The 18,807-nt window shown below is 42.2% G+C and overlaps 2 protein-coding genes across 5 annotated transcripts in view; one reads left to right on the top strand and one right to left on the bottom strand.

Moving 5' to 3' along the window:
• The window catches only part of trim110 (tripartite motif containing 110), a 40,872-nt gene that overhangs the window by 15,460 nt on the left and 6,605 nt on the right, over positions 1–18,807 (top strand). The window contains exons 1-2 of one of the 4 annotated variants that reach the window (XM_017310049.1): positions 14,450–14,943; positions 17,075–17,593. In XM_017310049.1, the coding sequence (XP_017165538.1) occupies positions 17,105–17,593 (489 nt within the window). In that variant the 5' untranslated portion in view covers positions 14,450–14,943; positions 17,075–17,104. Of the gene's footprint in view, positions 1–14,449; positions 14,944–15,180; positions 16,558–17,074; positions 17,594–18,807 lie in introns of those variants that run through there. The other 3 variants (XM_008432972.2, XM_008432971.2, XM_008432973.2) reach the window with 3 other exon arrangements.
• Positions 766–12,508, bottom strand: sall2 (spalt-like transcription factor 2). Its single transcript, XM_008432968.2, has 3 exons — positions 12,137–12,508; positions 3,505–7,292; positions 766–2,347 (listed from the first exon to the last, which is right to left on the bottom strand). The coding sequence occupies exons 2-3, from the start codon at positions 6,979–6,981 to the stop codon at positions 2,069–2,071; spliced, it is 3,756 nt and encodes a 1,251-aa protein (XP_008431190.1). The 5' UTR covers positions 6,982–7,292; positions 12,137–12,508; the 3' UTR covers positions 766–2,068.

The following is an 18,807-nucleotide window of genomic DNA, read 5'->3' as shown; positions in this document are numbered from 1 at the left end:
TCAATCAAAGATCTAAGATAAACAACAATGTTGTTTTGTGTTAATTTATTGACAAAATTATAGTTAATTTGATTAAAACAAAACAAACGCTTGAAGTTTACAGAATGAAAAATGATTTGTTTTAGGATATTGAAGAAAAGCATGTTGTTTGCAGTGTAGTGGAGAAAACAAAATAGTATTTTTGTATCAACACTAACAACAAAAATAATCTTGATTTTTATTAAAATATATAAAAAAAATTATTTTTAAAAACCTGCTCATCTCTATGTCTGCGTCCAAAATGATAATGGACAATGTGAGGGTGCCAAAGAGCCACATGCAGCTCTGGGGCCGCAGGTTGAGTATAAGAAGGCCAATATTAATGAGACGCTTCACTGAATAAAAGATTTCCTGTTATGCCGATTACCTAACTTTTTCTCTTTTTACTTACTTACCTTGATGACCAAGCAGTGTTAATATTTGGTCATACTTTTGGGGAATATATCTTTTTTTAAATTCAAACAAATGTGCATATAATGAGCTAATAAGACAAAACATCACTGTGACTCAAGCAAGCAGGGATGGTTTACGTATTATAGTGATAGCAACCGTTCATATAACCTCAGTATTTCCGATCCTTCGTTTAAGGAAAATATAATACATCAATCAACTCATTACAAGGATTTCTGTAGTGTTAAAAACCACTAACAAAGTAGTGCACTTTTTTTTCTTCCCAAAGTGAATATTTTTAATAAGGGGGGGGGTTACATAAAGCACAGCTAACAACAAACTGACATATATTTTAATATATATATACTTCTAAACATGTAGGTTTAGTAAGTTTAGTAGCTTTAAATGTGTTACAGATCTCACTCGTGGGTCGTACAGCAACAGTAACAATAACATTCCCCAAGCTGAAGGGCTAACATCACAGGACAGACCACGCCCGCGCCGGGCTCACAACAACAGCACATGTGCTTTTGTTTCAATAGGACCATACAGTAGAAAAAATAGACTAAAAAGACATGAACTAGTGCTCCCCTCCCCACAGGAAAATTAACATAAAATAGGAGCAAAACACTTCTTATTCCAATACAAATGCATTGTATTGTCTTTGTATACTCTTGTGAAGCAAATTCTTCATTTTGCTTCTTTTACCACTGCTGGGTGAGCTCCCCTTCACCAAATTGTATCAACATGAACTTCTTTTGTTTCTTCCTATTTCTATGTTGTACATGTGGAACTAATCTTAACCCGTGTAGTAACACCGCTTTATTTCTCTCGGTAGTTAGATATTTTTAACGAGATAAATCGCTCTTATGAAAACAACTGCATGTTGTTTTCATAAGATTTTGTATTACACAGTAGTTACATTGATTGGGTCAGTGATCTTGTTCGGACCTGTTGATTCTGAGACAGATGAGATGAGTAACGTCCTGCCGTTAAGATAAAACATTTACTGGAATCAAGTAAGCACATTTCCCTACAGCAGAGCATGAAGAAATGACAAGACAATTACGGAAAATTCAACACAGAAAGGTGGGCACAACCTGATGTATCACGGGTAAGAAACGTGTGGTAGGCCAAAAAAAGTTTGATAAAATGATGAGGAGGCAAAACAGAAAACAACACTTAAGCATTACCAAAACAGTTCATTTTGGTTATACTGAACCTTCTTTGGTGCCATATGGATGAGCCTTAACACATGGCACAACAGTCAAAGTGTTTCGAAAACAACATAAAAACGGGCAAACTTGCTTTTTTTGTGTACTTTTCAGTGACTCATCAAGATGCTAGAACAGGGTCTTCTTGTATGTTCATGATGAGTACTATGAATCACATCATTCAAGGCTTGGAGACAATTACTGCCAAACCCATTAATAATTGGACTACTGCCTCTTTTGTAGCACAAGACAGCCAAGATGGCTGGCTCACAAACTTCACATATGAACATATTACACTGATTATCAAACTGTCTGAAATGTGTTGTGGAAGCAATGCTTTGTGAAGGGCGACAGAGTTGTGCTTAAGGACAAACAATAAAACAAAATACCAAAAAGCATTTTCTAGCCAAACAGTCTGACTTAAGTTATGAATCTTTATCTGGCTCTTCCCCAGCTTCCTCTGAGGTTCCAGTATTCTTCTGTGCTGATTTATTTTCACCTTGACCCACTGTCTTCTGGTCATCAGCTGACTGAGTACTGGTGTTGAGGAAGGCTTGATACTGGTTCCAGAAGCCCCCTGAGCTCCTGGTGGCTGGAATGTTTAAGGACACAGAAGACGAAGGAATCTGGTCGGAGGAGGAGCGACTGCTCCTGGCCGGCGGACGTGATGGTTTGGCTGCACCCCCATGGTGCTTCATGTGTCCCTGGGAAGGAACATGGACAACATAGTTCTCACTCCAGTGAACTGTTTACTCTCTTTCCCCCCCCTTTCAAAAACAGAGGCTGGCTGACTGAAAGGCAGTAGGGAGGGAATGACGTAGGAGATAAATGAAGAGAGGTGGGGAAGACACAAGGGGTAAAGTGAATAAGGCAGGAATGAAATGCACAAGGAATAAAGGAGTAGATGAATAAATGCAGACGCAAGGAAAGGAGGTGGGGAAGGAAGTAAAGATGGGAACGACAAGTACGGAAGGAAAGGACACTGAATGAAATGTAAGGAAGGGAAGGAAGACAGGGCACAAGATATGTACACAAAGCTGAAGTAGTTTTAAACATTCCTCTTTCTGTGACTGGTATGTGCTTTTTATTTGTGTTTATTAAGGGATCCGTGTAATTATGTGAGAATGCCTGTTGATGGAGCCTGTGTCAAAGAAGAATTTCTGTCACCATTTGACACAGATAGTTTTTCTATTCTAAAAGAAAGAGCACAGTGGATTCAGAAAGACAGAAGAAAGAAAGAGAGCTAGGAAAGTAAGGCGGAAAGAAGGAGGAAAACCTGTAGACAAATGTCTAAAGGAAAAAACTCTGGAAATACGAGTATTTTAATGCTTTCAATGCCTGAAGTTTACATAAAACAGATTTCTTACTCTTCCTGACTATAGATTTCTTGTGACTGAAAAATCTCCAATATGACTAATAAATAACACCATTGTCAGATAATATAGAGTAGAATCTATTAAAGATTTCAATTACCATAAGACTTGGGGCCTTTTAGTTTATGGTGTGCTATACTTTAGTAGGATCTTCCTCAAACTTCACAATAAAAATGTAGCTTACATTGACATTTTTACTTGAATTTATTTCTATTGCTGACTTATACAGATATAGAACTGTTTTATGCTGAAAAACAGTTTCACAGCAACTGTGAAACTGTTGCTGTGCCTGCATTTGTGAAGCGGGTGTTTGATGAACTCTCAGTAGATGAAGTGGTGGTGTTTGACACAATCTCCAACATGGATGTTGGAGTAGAGGAGGAAAACCATAGAGTGCAGGAAAGTGAAGGGGACTTCTCTAGCTTTTATTACATCAAATTGTGTGTATAGATACACAATTTACACCAGAGAATTTTTTTTTTTTTTACCTTTAATCCACTGCGACTGGCATACTCTTTTCCACACTCAGCACAGCAGTAAGTTTTCTTTTCAGGACGGGACATCGGAGATGGGAGGGTTGGAGCAAGGCTGATGGGCACTGAAGCATCCAGAGCTTCGTTTGAAACCAGTCCACTCATTTTACTGGCGTCCGCCTGGTCTTCCCTCCCATATGAACCAAAGTGAAAGCTTTGGCCCGTCTCTCTGACAGATGTGGCTTGCTTGTGCAATCCCTCCCTTACTTCAGCAAATATGGGGTCTGCATTCTCCACCATGGGTGTCATTTTGAGGTCCTTCTCAGGCACAGTTACTTGCTCTTGTTTTGGTGGGGCATTCATAGGAGAATGGCCTTTGTCTTCCTCCATGGGTTCTGGTGATTGTGGCCTTGCGACGTCCGAGTGTGATCCCAAAGCTGCCTTTGTGCCAGCATCACAAACATCTTCAGTTGACAAAAGGTTAGAGGTTGAACTGGTGTAATCATAAGGAGCATCAGTAACGGGTGTGCTTTGTAAGTCCTCTGGGTTTGGTTTGGAATCAAGGAAAGCATCAATGTTAGGTGATTCTTTCATCTTTGTGGGGTCCATCATCATCGAAGGGGGTGACTCCGTAGTTTTGTTATCACTAAAGAGAAGTGGTGAGGGGTTAAATGTTGGAATTAACATGTCAATAGATTCCTGATGTTGGACTTTGTCATCTTCATTAGGAGGTGAAGCTGAGTCTGACTTTTGGGAGACCGTTAGTGGTGCACTGACACAAAGGACAGGAGGATCTTCAGAGCCGCGTGGTGGGCTTTGTGTGTTAGAGTCCATAGTAGGGTCAGGGCTAAGGTCAGCCGGGGGGATTTGATTTGGGCTGGAGGGTGGGGAATTACCAATATTTTTCTCAGCTGGTTTTTTGCTAGAAGAGACGGGAGCTGAACCGAGAGTTTGAGTTTGGAACTGTGAGTTCGGTTCTGGGCTCTTTACGGGGCTGGCATGAGGAGGTGTTTTGCTTGAAGGGAGGATTTGATCAGTGGACTGGGAAAGACGTGGCAAGGATCTGGGATTAGATTCAGATGAGATCTTCTGTTCAGAATCTTCTAAGCCATCTGGGGGCAACTGTCCACCAAGGTGCATGCGTATGTGGTGCTGAAGAACAAGAGCATTGGTAAACTTACGCTGGCACAACGGGCAAGAGTTTTGGACATTGGGTGGCCGGGCATGATGAGTAGCAAGATGTGACCGCAGGCTGCCTTTGGTAGAGAAGGAGCGGCCACATATCTTACATGGAAATGGACGTTCTCCCAGGTGTGTGGCCTGGTGCAGCCGCAGTGCTCGAGGACAACTCAACACCCGAAGGCACACCCCACACTGGTTGGTTGTCAAGTTATGGATTGAACCAGCGGCATTTGGTGATGGTAGCACACCACCCGTCATGGTATTTCCTTCATTGCCACTCATTCTAAGAGCAACAACCATCTCACGGGTGAATTGGGAAACCGATGTGGTGATGTTTGATGATGGAGATGCAACTACATTGGTCGTGGAGTTGCCTGCATTTGTGAAGCGGGTGTTTGATGAATTCCCAGTAGATGAAGTGGTGGTGCTTGACAAAATCTCCAACATAGATGTTGGAGTAGAGGAGGAAAACCATGGAGTGCAGGAAAGTGAAGGAGACTTCTCTAGCTTCTCGACTAGCCTCTGCAATTTAGAGGTTTCAGATGTGGGAGTAGCAGTCGCTATGGATGTGGGCAGAAAGGACTGAATGGTGGTAGTGGGTGAACTGGGATTTTTGGGAAGGGAGGAAATGGGAAAAGAAAGCTGGGAATGACTGGAAGAGGCATGTGGTTGGGATCCTGCAATAGAAGGTAGCTGGGTGCGTAGTAAGCTCAGTGACGGATGGCTGTAGAGGGATGAGTGGGCAGCTTGGGTAGATGAAGAAGTTGAAACAGGTGAGAAAAGGAGCTTTGGTAGGTGAGCTAGTTGGGAATAAGCAGCAGGAGATAGCAGAGGTGCGTAAGGTGGAGTGTTTTCATCAAAGCGCTGCTGTTTGACACCTTTGAATAGCCCAGCTATGGTAGATGATGAAGACAGTGAAGGGTTTGAGAGAAGGGAGGTCGCCAAAGAAGAAGTGGAGGATGAAGAGGTTGGGATAGAGGAAGCACTAGCAGCAGCAGCCCTATTAAGCTGCAGGAGAGAATGTGAAATCAAAGCCAGGTCCACACTAGGCGGTAGGGGCAAAGTGGATGGAGCTGACTCACCCGAGGTCCCCATAGAAATGCCACTACTGTTACCACTGATTGTCAAGTTGTCTCCACATGTTTCATCCTCCGCCCTACTTTTTCGCTTTTTTTGTGCTATATTCATCCCGCTGGTACTCCCAGAACTATCAGTGATTTGTCCAATGTCTGATCCCCCACTGGCTCCTAAGGCTAACCCAAATAAAGATGGTGGCAGGAGTGAAAGTGAAAGCTCTGGATTTTGTTCGCGGTGACGAAGGAAGTGCACCTTCAGATTGCCTCGTGTTGTGAAACGACTGAAGCACACGGGACACTGATAGGGCCGTTCTCCTGTGTGTGAGCGGAGATGTATCTGAAGAGCAGAATCACTGCTGAAAACTTTTCCACAAAAGCGACATACATGCTGGAGTCGGCCAGCAGCGTTGGAACTTGATGCGGATGAGTCACTGCCTACAGAGGCGGCTTGCAACTGTGAGTTTGGGTTTATAGACTGAGGTGTGGTAAGGGATGAGCTTAAAAAGGACAAATCACTCTGCCCACCTGCTGATGTAGTATTGGAAGATTTCTCATGTAGGTAGCGATTGGGTAGCGCCAAGGATAGAGCTAAAGCATAGGTGGAAGAAGGCACAGAGGCACCTGCAGAGGAAGTTGTGAATGAAGAAGAGCATTGGGAGGTTTCCCATGACTGACCAGTCTTTCCTGTTCCTTCAAACTGTGATTTATGAGGTTGCAAGATCTGAGACAATGACGTGCTTGGCTGTGTGGTTTTGTTGGCTGTTTGAGAGGGGTGCAGGGAAGAGAAACATGACAAGAGAGGAGCCAAAGAAGTAGTGGGTTGAGGTGCCGCTTGCTGGGTTATGGAGCCGGATGTATTTTTGTTACCTTCCAGACAGAGTTGAGGCAAAGGGGGGAGGATATGCTGGGATGGTGTATCTATGGTGTAGGAGTCCCCACCCAGGCGTAACACCTGTCTACAGATCTCCTCAGTGATCTGCATCTGGTGGATCTGCCGTTGCTGCAGCACCCGGAGCTCCTCTAGGATCAGAGCGATGCTCAGCTGGGTCCTTACGGGTGTTGCTGACGCAGACGTTAATCCTGGGCTTGGGGTGGGAGTTACAGGACTTGGAGGACCCTCAGGTACCCGACTGGGGCTTCCAGGGTGTGGCGGAGGGCCTAGTGAGGCTGAGGATGATGAGGAGGAAGAGGAGGTTGTGGTTGTGGCTGACAGGCCCAACTTGGGAGAGGCCATGTGTACACTCTGGGAACAGTGGCCAAGTAGCACTAGAGAATCAGGATTCAGGCAGAGTCAAAGGGAAGGTCGATATTTGGTGATAGAAAGATGTGTATGGAAAGTAATAGAAAGGAGTGTTTGGTGAATCTTTGAATGGCTGTCTTGGCAACGAGGGTGTTGATGGAGCCCGTGTGGGTAGCGGGGGATCTGAGTGTCTTTAAAAGATGCACAAATAGCAAGGGGCAGATGGGAGTTTTGAGAAGATGGGGAGCATAAGAGAGAATCCGTGATGATTATAAAGGAAATTTACTTCACTGGCAGGTTGTGATCTGGAGAGGGTTAGAAAAAAAAATCTAAATTTAGGAAAGGGAAGCAAGTTTTAAGCAAAAAATACATTTGTAATAAATCAATAAGGTTTACCTTCAGGCTTTATTTCCACCAGCTTAAAATCTACCTTTTTCCCAATCAGTTTTTTTTTTCCTTTATCAAAGGCTGCCTCTTTAAACCCATCTACACTCACAAAAGCAAACATTATGCAGGCTGAGCACAAACCTGCACACAAAAACACACAGCTGTGCCCTTCCATTAAGGAGCCTACTTTGTTTCCAGGGCAACACACAGAGAAAAACAACAGACTTTAATACCACTAGACATCCTGCCCCATTAAAACATGAAGTTGTAATGCATTCTTTCATTCATCCCTGTCTCTTTCCTGGCCTTCAATTCTTTAAGAGCCCTGGTAGTCCAGTGCTGTGCTAAGGGTGAAGTCCCGGCTGAATACTGAATGATGCACAGCAGACGTGACCTAAAACACTCTGTAGTCGCTTTCCTGATATTGTTCCAAGGCAAGCAGAAAAAGCAGGGTTGTATGCACTCCTTTAAGCTAATTAAAAGAATATAGTTTAAGATGCAGTGTGGACTCCATCTTTGGAACTAAAGTGGACAATCAGACAATGAAGTGAACAAGTATGTAAATAAGAACAAAGCAGAATGCGTAGTGAGCCAAACAGAACGAGGGAGGCATTGCTAAAATCATGTCAAAGTCAGTGACTTTCTGTGCTTGCAGTTCGGCTATAAACATGACCGTTATAGCTTACAACGTATTCAGTTTCCTCAAACCTTTTCATGCATTTTCACAGTGACTTTTTGCCCATACATCTTTGCAAAATAGCTCAAGCTCAGTCACAGATTCTCATATGAATTGAGGTCTGCAGTTTGGGCTATTTTATACATATATTTCTAATCTATTTCACTGTGACTGGTGGTATTTTGGGGTCTTTTACATTCTCTGCAGGGTTTATTTTGCAGGATTGTGCAGTATTTAGCTCCACTCATCGTCCATTCAACTCTTATTGGTTTCCTTATAACTGAAAAAAAAAGCCACCAATGGATTTTATTTATGGGTATTAATTTGAAGGAAAGGCTGAACACCTTTTCACATCACTTTTTATATTATATTACTTTCCACAAAACAATTATGCACTATTTTGTATTAATCTGTGACATTAAATCTCAATAGAACGCAAGGACGTTTGTGGTTGAAACATAACAAATTGGGAATACCTTGTGTTAAATGAAGAAGGCAAAACCACAGAGTCATTAATCAAACTGAGATATATCACGATTTGAAGAAACCGGACTTACTATTCGACCATATTGGTGGGATTGTAGTTAGGAGGAAAAGAAACCCATACTAAAGAGGTGGTTTCTCTGAACAAGTGTCCCTTTTGTCAAAACTCCTGGCTGGCCCTCCTTCTCTTTCTGCACACACACACACACAGATGCACTCACTTGTTCATCCACTGCTTTGCATTCAAAAAGAGAGCAAACTCCAGGTCCTTTGAGACGAGGGTTCCATGTCTCCCTTTAGTGAAACCTTTATACACTGGAGCTCAACTTCATTCCTTTATGGCCTTAGTAAGGGATTCCAATTATTGAAATGAAACTTCCTTGCCATGATGATCTTTTTGTGTGTTAGACTGATGGATTTGGCAAAAGCCGTATAAGAGCTGCAGCTTGTAGTGATGGGTCGTGCTCAAAAGCATTGAGACGAGCTTTTGCAGTAGAACAAATTCATAGGATTGGGTAAGTGTAAGGCTTCACATAAAAACAATGATTTATTAACATGCAAAACATTCATATTTACCAATTGAAGCTAAAATATGAGGAAACAGATGATAATAAAATCAGAGCCATGTGTCAATAGCACTCAGCTCTCTGGACAGAGCTGCACTGCCCCGTCCCTACAGCTTTGCAGATGCTCTAGTGTTCATGCCATCACAATTTGGCCCCTTTCAAACTATCTCAGATCTTCACGCTTGGCCATTTTTCTTGTCTCTAAAACATCAACTTTGAGGACATAATATTCACTTGTCAAATGCTGTCACGATTAGTGGTAGTTGAGCGGTGAGGCAGGCGCAGTAGACCCAGGTTATGGAGACTAAAAGGAAATTTAATGATGAACAATGCAGAAATCCAGGCAGCCACAGAGTGAGCAGAGCTAGTAGCTAATCTGTGGTAGCAACTGGTAATCAAACAAACTGACAGCAGACTTGACACTAGACAAGAACCCGACAAAGAACACAGCTTAACACAGGTGGGATTAAATACATGGAGGGTAATCAGGGAAATGAGACACAGCTGGGAACAATCAAGGGGGAGACAGGACAACACGGAGAATCAATAGACACAGAGACCTAAATGAATACACAAAAAAAACAAATCCTTACAAATGCATCCCACACACAAAGACAGGCCTGCTCTTTTTAAGGCCATTGAGTCACATCTGGCTTAGATGGGCCTGCCTGGCATTTAGTCAATGGAAAATCTGACACTTAAAATCCACAAACTGGTAATTTTGCAATCTGATTATGCTGCTTTTAATTTGAAGCTTTCATTTGTGTGTTTTGATGCAATTAGCTCAAGGACTTCGCAATGCATCACAATCTTAACAGTGCGTTATTCGTATTGTAAAGGACAATTTGGAATGCAATGTTTGTTGGGTGATATTTGCAGTATGAATACACACTTTGCATACCTACTGAATGGAATCACCATGCAGTAGAAACCCACACAGATGAAAGCCAAATAATCATTTCACAGTCTTTCTTCCATATGTGGCACATCTCTTACTCCTAAAAATGTATTTACTCAAGTCGAAGGTATGCCTGTCGCAATATTGCATGATAAATTAATTGCAATAATTTCCTTTTGTCTGAAATGTAAATTTCCATTTCATGCAAAAATCTGTGAATCTGATTGAAAGTCTTCAGTCTGGTGGGGCAGCTGGTCTCAACAAGTTCCTTTTCTGAAGGACAATTTTGTTTACAGGACTTCATCATTTGTTTTATTTGTAGTTTCTCTTATTTATTTTTAATTTTTTTAATTTTGGATATTTAAAATGTCTTCCAGTTCCAAAATTAAATGTTCATTAGAAAGTAACATTTATTGATCTTTGAGAATCTTCTTGCGTTATTATGCCACTACCATTATATTATTTGAAAATCATCTCAAAACAACAATATTATCGTTTATCACAATAATTCTGGGACAATTTATCATCCAGCAAAATTTGTTATCGTGACAGGCCTAAAGATGTTTTGTTTGTGGAGATAAACTGCTGTTCTTGAGTATTATCCTTTGAACAAACATGATCAGACTAAGTACTCCATTTAGTAATATATAAAAAGCTGAACATGTTGTTTCTGTTCTGAAACACGGTTTTGTTCTGAACATGTTGTTTCTACTGACATGGACCTTTGGAACAAATTAATCTCCCACCCCTGTAGTAACGGGATAAGAAAGAGACAATCTGTGTTATTTACCTCTCTTAATGTTGTGTCCGTTTTGTGAAAAAGTTTCAGAGAAATCCAGTCAGATCAGTGTGAAGTTCAAAATGGCAAATTATGAGGTCCCTTTTAATGCCCTCTCTAGCCCCGCAAAAAAACTGAGTTACATTTTTTGACCCAATATTTGGGTTGAAGCTACCAAACCTCTCTCCTAACAATATAAACCCAAGCATTCCTCAGAGGGCATTATCTTCAAATTCATCTTTTCAAATTGTAGGAAGGTCGCACTCATTTAATTTAAAGTCCAATCAAAATTCCCGCGGTAATCTGTCTCCAATGGGATTCAAAGTTAGGCCTCTTTGTGATCGGAGCAGCTGAACTGGGGAGGAATGTGCAACAATGGCGTTAGGGGAGCACAGCTGAGTGCACATCACCCTCTCACACAGACTCTCCAACACATAATGTCGCTGACTGGAGGCACAATGCTCCCTTTTCTTACCCTCAATCAGACTGTTTATCACGTGGGGTGAAGGTGAAAGGTAGCGGTGGAAAATGGACAACCAGAAAGAGCAAGAAGAAGAAGAAGAAAAAAACATTTAAATGCATGCCCCCCCTCCTCCCCACCCTACCTTCTGTTGAAGCCCCACCTCCCGCATCCCTCCACTCCTTTCTGTCTCTCTGAAGGCTTGGGTGGAATAATAAAACGCACAACTGTTGTGATGTAAGGTTTGAATGAATCGCACACATGCGACGTGTTAAAAATGCGTTTCAGCGTGTCGCATTTAATCTTTTAGTTCCAGGGGGAAACTACAGTTAACAGTGAGACACATAGATGTAGTTTAGTTTATAATGTTTTTTTTTTTTTTTTGGGGGGGGGGAGGTCTTAAATCTGCTTCCTATTCCGAGAAAAAGATGAATAATTTACAAAAAAAAAAAGACATTACGATACACTACAGCTGCATGTCACGGTTACATTTGTGAATTAATGCAGTCAACTGATATAATAGACAAGCTGTAAAAATATTTACAAGAGTAGATTTAATCGTATTTTAGGCACAAAAGGCTTCGATAGTACTCGGTGCCTCTTTTTCCCCGTTTCTACCCGCTGGTTGGGCGTTTTTTTCCTCCCCCCCCTTTTTTTTTCTTGCCACCGACGTTTGGAAATCAGCGTCAATAACACTGTGAAAGATGCGCGCTCCCGCTACTGTACGGCGACCTGTTGCACGCCAGGCGCGCTCCCCCACCCATCATAACAAGTTATGATTCATAAAATGTTATGACTCCTCCGGAAAAGAAAAAAAAGACGCTGTCCCGGATGTGCATTTCCACCGCTAACCGCTTGTCTCTGCCTCAATCCTCTTAAATATAACAGAAATATCACTTACCGCGTTGGAAGCGATGATTTTTGTATTGTTTGCTTTTTTTCTTAAAGCCCCCTCTTTTGGCACCGATGTTGTGGAATGACAGGAGTGGTGGAGAGCAGGAAGGGAGGGAGGGAAGAAACGCTCCGGAGCTCCGGGGTTTTGATCGGCTCCGTCTTTCAGCCGGGACACTTGCGCAGCATTTCCCTGTTCAGTCCCGGGGATGCGCAGTCGGACAGCTGCATTTTTTTCCCTCCCTCCCTTCAATTATTTATGCCTGTCGTAAATTGCATTTAACTCTCAAAACAAAGGGTTATGTTCTGCCAGGATGTGTCTTCGGGATGAGGAATAAACGGGGGGTGAATATATCTGGAGAGAACATTGAAGTGGGGGGGAGGATTGATTTTGTTGGCGCTGCTCTTCCTCCTCTCTTTGTATTTGTCGGGGGGCCTGTTCTTGTCCGGCCTGCCTGTCTGCATTCGCTGCGGTACTCTGTCCGTCAGTCCGGTTATCCCGGCCTGCTGTCTGGTATAATTAACGACCCTGTCTTCCACGTAGAGAAGCACCGACCAGCTTACCAGCTCCACTAGCTCACAGTCGAAGTAAATAGCCAACATATTTTGAGCAAATTTGCTTCGCAGACCTCCATTACCCTCTTCTGACTCACATACACAATTCACATGTCGCATATCTAATGTTTAGTCAACAATTTGAAGCCAAAGTGGGTTCAAACACATAAGCTTTTAATGTATTTTAATGGAATTTCAATTGATAGACCAACACAAAACAGTGTATTAATATCAACTGAGTGAAGTCACCTGCTGCACCTTCTTCAAATTAAGCCAAATTTTGTCTGTGCTACATTTGTGCAGTAGATTTTTTTTCGTTGGTGCCACTATGACATCAATGATAATTGTTTCCAGAGGTCATCAAAGGTCAACTAGCTGCACCACATTTACAAAATGCAGCAAATTTGATTACTAACTCTGCTGCAAATATTTCAAACACACCAATCAATGTATGTAGATTGTGTTTGATTGTTTTAGTCACCTCTGGAAAATGTCTTGTGGAAAAAAATAAAAATCACACTTGGAGGGGGAAAAATGCATTTTTTTATTTACTTTTTGTTGCTGTAAGCTATTGCATCTCTCCTTTTAAAATGTTAATGAAATGTTGTACAACATGTTGTAAAAACAATGTTGTAGAATTTAAAAAAAAAAGAAAGATGGATGGTGCTAAATGCAGAGCAGTCATGGAAACAAATCTGATAAGGGTGATTAAATTTAAGGGCACGCCACACTTTTCAGATCTTTACCTATAGACAAAAAAATGAAGCACTTTTTCTTTTCTCTCCTTAAAAAAACAGTAGAAAAACATCAGCCGTTTTCATTCTTTACTTAGTTTATGAATGATACTATTAGCATCTCATGACGTATAGGTGTAACCAGTAGCTCGTTATATCCACTAGGTTGCGCTGTGGGACAAGCATTACAGACCTGTTGCAAAGAGCTGGATTACAGCTTCAAAAACACAGACCCACAAATTTTAACTCATCACAAATTCTTTAACGTTTCCAATATATAGAATTGAGTAGATCCTAGCTGGGTGTTAAGACTGGATAAATGAAAACTCAGACAAATAGTAGCACATGAAATGTTAAACTACCTCATTAATTATTCAAATGCACAAGCAGTACATGATAAATTACGTCTATCTTTGCTGATCCAACAGGAATTAAGAAAGTACGCAACTGCAATGTGGACAAAAAGTGTGAGCACTTCTGCAAAAATGAGAAGTTCTGTCAGTTTCCGATCGGGAACATCCATGTGAAGAAGTGACAACAAATCTGCAATTGCCCCCCGCAAAACAAAAAAATAATGATTGTTGGAGGAAATATATCTAGGAAGTAATTTTGCTCACAATTTCTCATGAAAGGTAGCATTCGTTGGTATGGTATTGGCCAGAGAGACACCGAACTTCCATAAACAAGCTGAGAAGCCCAAAAATAAACAAACAGCACAGCTTGACTTCTGTTTGCAAAGCTGCATCTGAACAAACCACAAGATGAGAAAATGGAAACACATATAAGCTAACATATAGAGAGAGCTTCCTCAGAGAGAATTGGACAGGGTTGTGTGATTAGGAATGTTTTCTCCTCGTTATATCGTGAAAACTTGGTTTGCTCTGGTAATCAAGAGCCATTTTTTTCCACCACTAAGTGTCATATTGGAGTTGATCTTACGAACCCACATGCAAGAACACGACCAGAAGAGACGAAAATAAAACAATAATTATTTATTGAAGTCAGGGGAAGGGTGGAGAATACTGGGATGAAGGACCAGGTCTTCTACTGCCGATGAGAGACACAACGTTAGGCACTGCGTGGAAGATGGTGTCCGGAATTCAACAGAGAGAGGGCTTACTTGAGGAAGATGGGTTATCGGCTGGTCAGTGTTAGTTTAGAGCTCGTTGGAGAGCGGACAGTGATGGCGGCGTAGGTTTCTGGTTCCTGTACTTTCTTTTCTCCGGTGAGGTTCGGACGTGGGTCTCCTGACCCGGMACGCTCCGAAGGGGATTCCACCGGAGAAGGATCCACGAAGAGGGAAAGATGAACACACGAGGGGTGGCGTCTAACCGGTAACACCGGTAGCGTCGGGGAGAGACACAGGAGGTAGGTGATCCACAGCGGGGAGACAGACTCACACAACCCGGGGAAACTGGTCTCTGGGAACGACGGGGAGACAACTGGATATCTGACGAGGAAGACAACAAAGAGTTAGCGAACAGCGAGGAATCACAGAGGGCCTATCTCTGGAGCGTTCAGTACCGAGGTGAGCAAACACTCAGGCGGTGAGAAGGAGTGACGCTGCTGCTTATATCCAGGGCTCATTCCCTGTAAACAAGCTGCCGGTGTGCGCACAGGTAGAACCCCGCCGCTTTCCAGGGGTGGCACATGGGTGACATCTCGTGGATGTCCGAGGGATAGCGGCTCAGAGACCAGTGGTAAAAAAAAAAAAAAAAAAAAAAAAAAAAAAAAAAAAACAACAACAACTAAAGGAAATAAACCAGGACACAAAAGGGGAAAAAACACAGACCCTGACACTAAGTCTCTCAGATTCAGCCTTTCTTGCTTTACGGAACTCTTTTCCAGCCTTGGGAGTTTGAGAGCCGTTCTTTTTTTGCACCTTTAAACATCTAACTTATTAAACTCAGCCTTGACTGAGTTTGCACTTTTTATTATAAAAGAACTGTGTGAAGGACATTTTTTAACAAGCCTAAATAATGCCTGTGCAATTATTTTCTCAAAGCAGAGAAAGGTTCTTATAATAGCATGGAGCTTTTTCGGTACAAATGGATTGAATGTATGATGAACCTTGAGAAGGGAGGTTTTTTAAGTGTGACATGTAAAAAAAAAGTTTATATCCTGCCTTTATCTTTTTATGTCATTTTACATTATTACGGCAATCCTCAATCTTTTGACTGAGCAGAGATGTAAATGACAAGCACAACATTGCACAAAGCCAGGAAATCCAAGAAAATATGCACGGTTTTCACAACAAGAGTTGTGTGCATTTCTATTTAGCCTCTCTGAAACATGCAGAAACACCTTTTGATGCATTTACAACTGCTTTCTTACAGATTTCTTGATTTTCCATGATCTCAAAAGGAAACAGTGTGTTTGACTTAAAGTATGCCTCCTTTTCACTTCAATATCATCAAGTCTTGGAATGATCTTTTAGGTTTTTGTGCTAATTGTTAAAAAGGTACGAACATCTTAGTGTGTTTGATTTTGAAGTAGGCAATGAAAAATCGACAATTTTTTTTGGTATTCCGCAAATGCTACGTGTCTCACCTTCTAGTGAGACACATAGCACTCACTAGAAGGTGAAAGTCCTTCCAGTCTCAAGTCTGCAGTCTAAAAATAGCAGGACAAACTTTTATTTAGCTCCACTGCTTTATGTTCCTCCATCACATTAAAATACATTAAGGTCTGGAGCTGTGACGTAAAAAAAAAAAAAGAAAAAGCCTTAAAACGCTAGGAATGCTTTTGCACTGTATAACCAGAATTAATTGAAATCAGGGAGAAAAACTCTTCCACAAACAGCAAATCTGTTTGTCTTTAACCTTACCTAGTGACAACCCTTCACCTCCTCCCGTCTCAGGGTCAGGTGACCTCTCCGTCTGCCTTGAATCAGTTGGGATTAGTCAACATACCAGCTGCCTTCGGCTGATGGCAGTAGTCCAGTAACACCAGCAAGTAAGGAGAGTGTTTTATTGTTTCCTTTTGATTCTCTTATTTATAATTAAGAAGCCCATATGGGGATATGGGAGTTAAAACAAAAGACAATCTATAGGAAGCGAGTAGAAAAAATCAGGACGAGGTGTCGAGGATGATCTCCTGATCTTTCCACCGCAGCAGCTTAATGACTTAATGTTCATTTGAGGTTAGTGTTTTACTCATTTCACGCTTGCTTAGATTAAAAAAAAAAAAAAAACAGTTTCGGTTTTGTCTCCATCTGCTGTTGTATGTTTGTTTTTCACTGACTTCTTTGGTACATTGGTGGTCTTGTAATGCCAAGTTAAGGATGTCCGTTCACAAGTAAGAGCAGATTTGTGTTTAAGTTTACATCATTTTATCTTTCTGTTATTGTGTCATCCTTCCATCTGTTTTTATGGTGATTTGGTTTATTTACTGTTCGGTGATCTAATCTTAGAGCGGAGTAGGCAAAATCCCAGTAGACAGGATTACTGGTTTGAGTGAACAGTTGGCACTAATCAAAGGCTTCCCTCTTGTCCCTCTAATGCTGTTACATGAAGCACGGACATGTAACCGGTGCAGATAGTTCTTTATTTGAGCCTCAAAGAGAAACACTGTTTTTAATTTAATTTTCTGCTTCACTGATTGTCTTCCAAGTCACTTGTGTGCTCTGCTCTGTTTCGGGCCTATCTTTTACCTCGTAGCCCCCATTAGGCATCACCTTCTGAGCTTCCATGGCGTCTTTGGACGAAGAGCTCACCTGCTCCGTTTGCCGAGACAGCTTCAGCCAGGCCCACCCTCTACCTTGCGGCCACAGCTTCTGCCCCGCCTGCATCCGTGAGGCCTGGAGCGCTCAGGGGGATGGAAAGGGTCGCTTCACCTGCCCCCAGTGTCAGGAGGAGCACGGCGAAGTCCTGTGCGACTGCTGCCCTCTGCAGGCGGAGGACAGTCGGCCCCCGATGGCCGTAAAGACCTGCTTGAGGTGCGAGGTGTCGCTCTGTGCCGACCACCTTCGGCCCCATCTGGAGAGGCCGGCGTTCAGCTCCCACCTGCTGGTGGAGCCGCTGGGGGACCTGTCCCAGCGAAGGTGTCCGGCACACGCGGAGGTCTTCCGCTACTACTGCGTGGACGAGCGGGTGTACGTCTGCGGGGACTGCCTGCTGGAGGGGGCGCACGCGCTGCACAAGGTGAAGCCGCTGAGGCAGGTGGAGGAGGACCTGAAGGTGAGCTGGGTGACAGGGCAGTGTTACGTGTTTTATCTTTCTTTCAAGGTTATTCCCGGTGTTCTAGTGGCCTTTATTTGAGAGTGGCCAGTCAGGAAAGTTGGTTATGAAAAAAAAAAAGTTTACACAACACTGCCCCTGTGTGAGGGTGATATGTATCTTTTTATTGCAGAATCCAATAATTATGTCACCTTCAGTTATAAAAATGTTGTATATATCAAACATAATAGGAGGGTCACAAATTGGATCCCTCGAGGGCGGATGTTCAGCAACGTCTCTCCTCTTCAGCCCTGCTCCAATATTAGCTCTGTACAGCTTAACCTCACACTAGAAAGGGAGGTTCACCATTTAATTCCAGTGTGTAGGCCAAAAGGACATATCTAAAAGTTGCATAAGTCTCTCCCTCCAGTGCAGCTGGAGACTGCTGACTTAAAAGAAATTCGATGCAACTTGATGCCTTGAAATTGGGCCTCTGTCTCTTTAAGAAGTTCCTGCTGTTTTCAGCGCTCCCAGCAAGTCATCACTTCAACTCTTACAAACATTAGTCAGTGCACTGGACTGAGAAATGGTTCATATAATGAGCTCAGCGGATGCGCAGCATCCACCAGGGGTTTGCTAATTGCTTCTGGCTAGTCTGAAGGAGCTCAGTGGTGGAGCGGCTCTGTAATGCAGAAGCTCGGCTTGGAAAATGCAGCAACGCATGGAAGAGTAGAACAGAATATTTTATAAGGTGGTCCTTGGTTCAAAGATTGCTCAAACGTACACAAGAGAATCAATAAGACACTCCTTCATGTATCATTACATGAAGTAATGTCATTACTTCTTGTAACGATATTTACATCATTACATGAAGTAAATATCAAAAAAGTTGATTTTACACAACACTGTCCCTTTAAACATCCTAAAATGTTTCATGCTACAACCTCAACCTTCAATGTGTGAAGCATTACTAGGATTTTATGTGGCAAACCAATATATTGTACGCAGGGAAATGGGAGTTATTGCATTATATGGGTGACTTTCTTTTAGCAGGGATTTTAAGATAACCTTTTTGAGTATTCAAAACACTTTGTTTAGATTGAAGCACATTCAAAAACTGGAACTGGCCATTCAGTTGCAAAGAAGAATATGGAAAGCTGGTGTTACATCAAAGCTGTAGATTAGAAGGTGCAACTGCAACAAAAAGTGGTTTAAGAAAGTATTGACTCAAATAA

Source organism: Poecilia reticulata, linkage group LG17 (assembly GCF_000633615.1).
Source record: "Poecilia reticulata strain Guanapo linkage group LG17, Guppy_female_1.0+MT, whole genome shotgun sequence".
Lineage (NCBI taxonomy): Eukaryota > Metazoa > Chordata > Actinopteri > Cyprinodontiformes > Poeciliidae > Poecilia > Poecilia reticulata.
This window is presented reverse-complemented; position numbering and strand designations above follow the sequence as displayed.

Bases quoted from the DNA above. Each gene is read 5' to 3' on its own strand.
- sall2 (XM_008432968.2), bottom strand. From the start codon at position 6,981: ATGGCCTCTCCCAAGTTGGGCCTGTCAGCCACAACCACAACCTCCTCT. The intron at 2,348-3,504 runs GTAAAAAAAAAA...GTTCCTTCCCAG, and splicing joins CCAGTCGCAGTGGATTAAAG to GGACACATGAAGCACCATGG.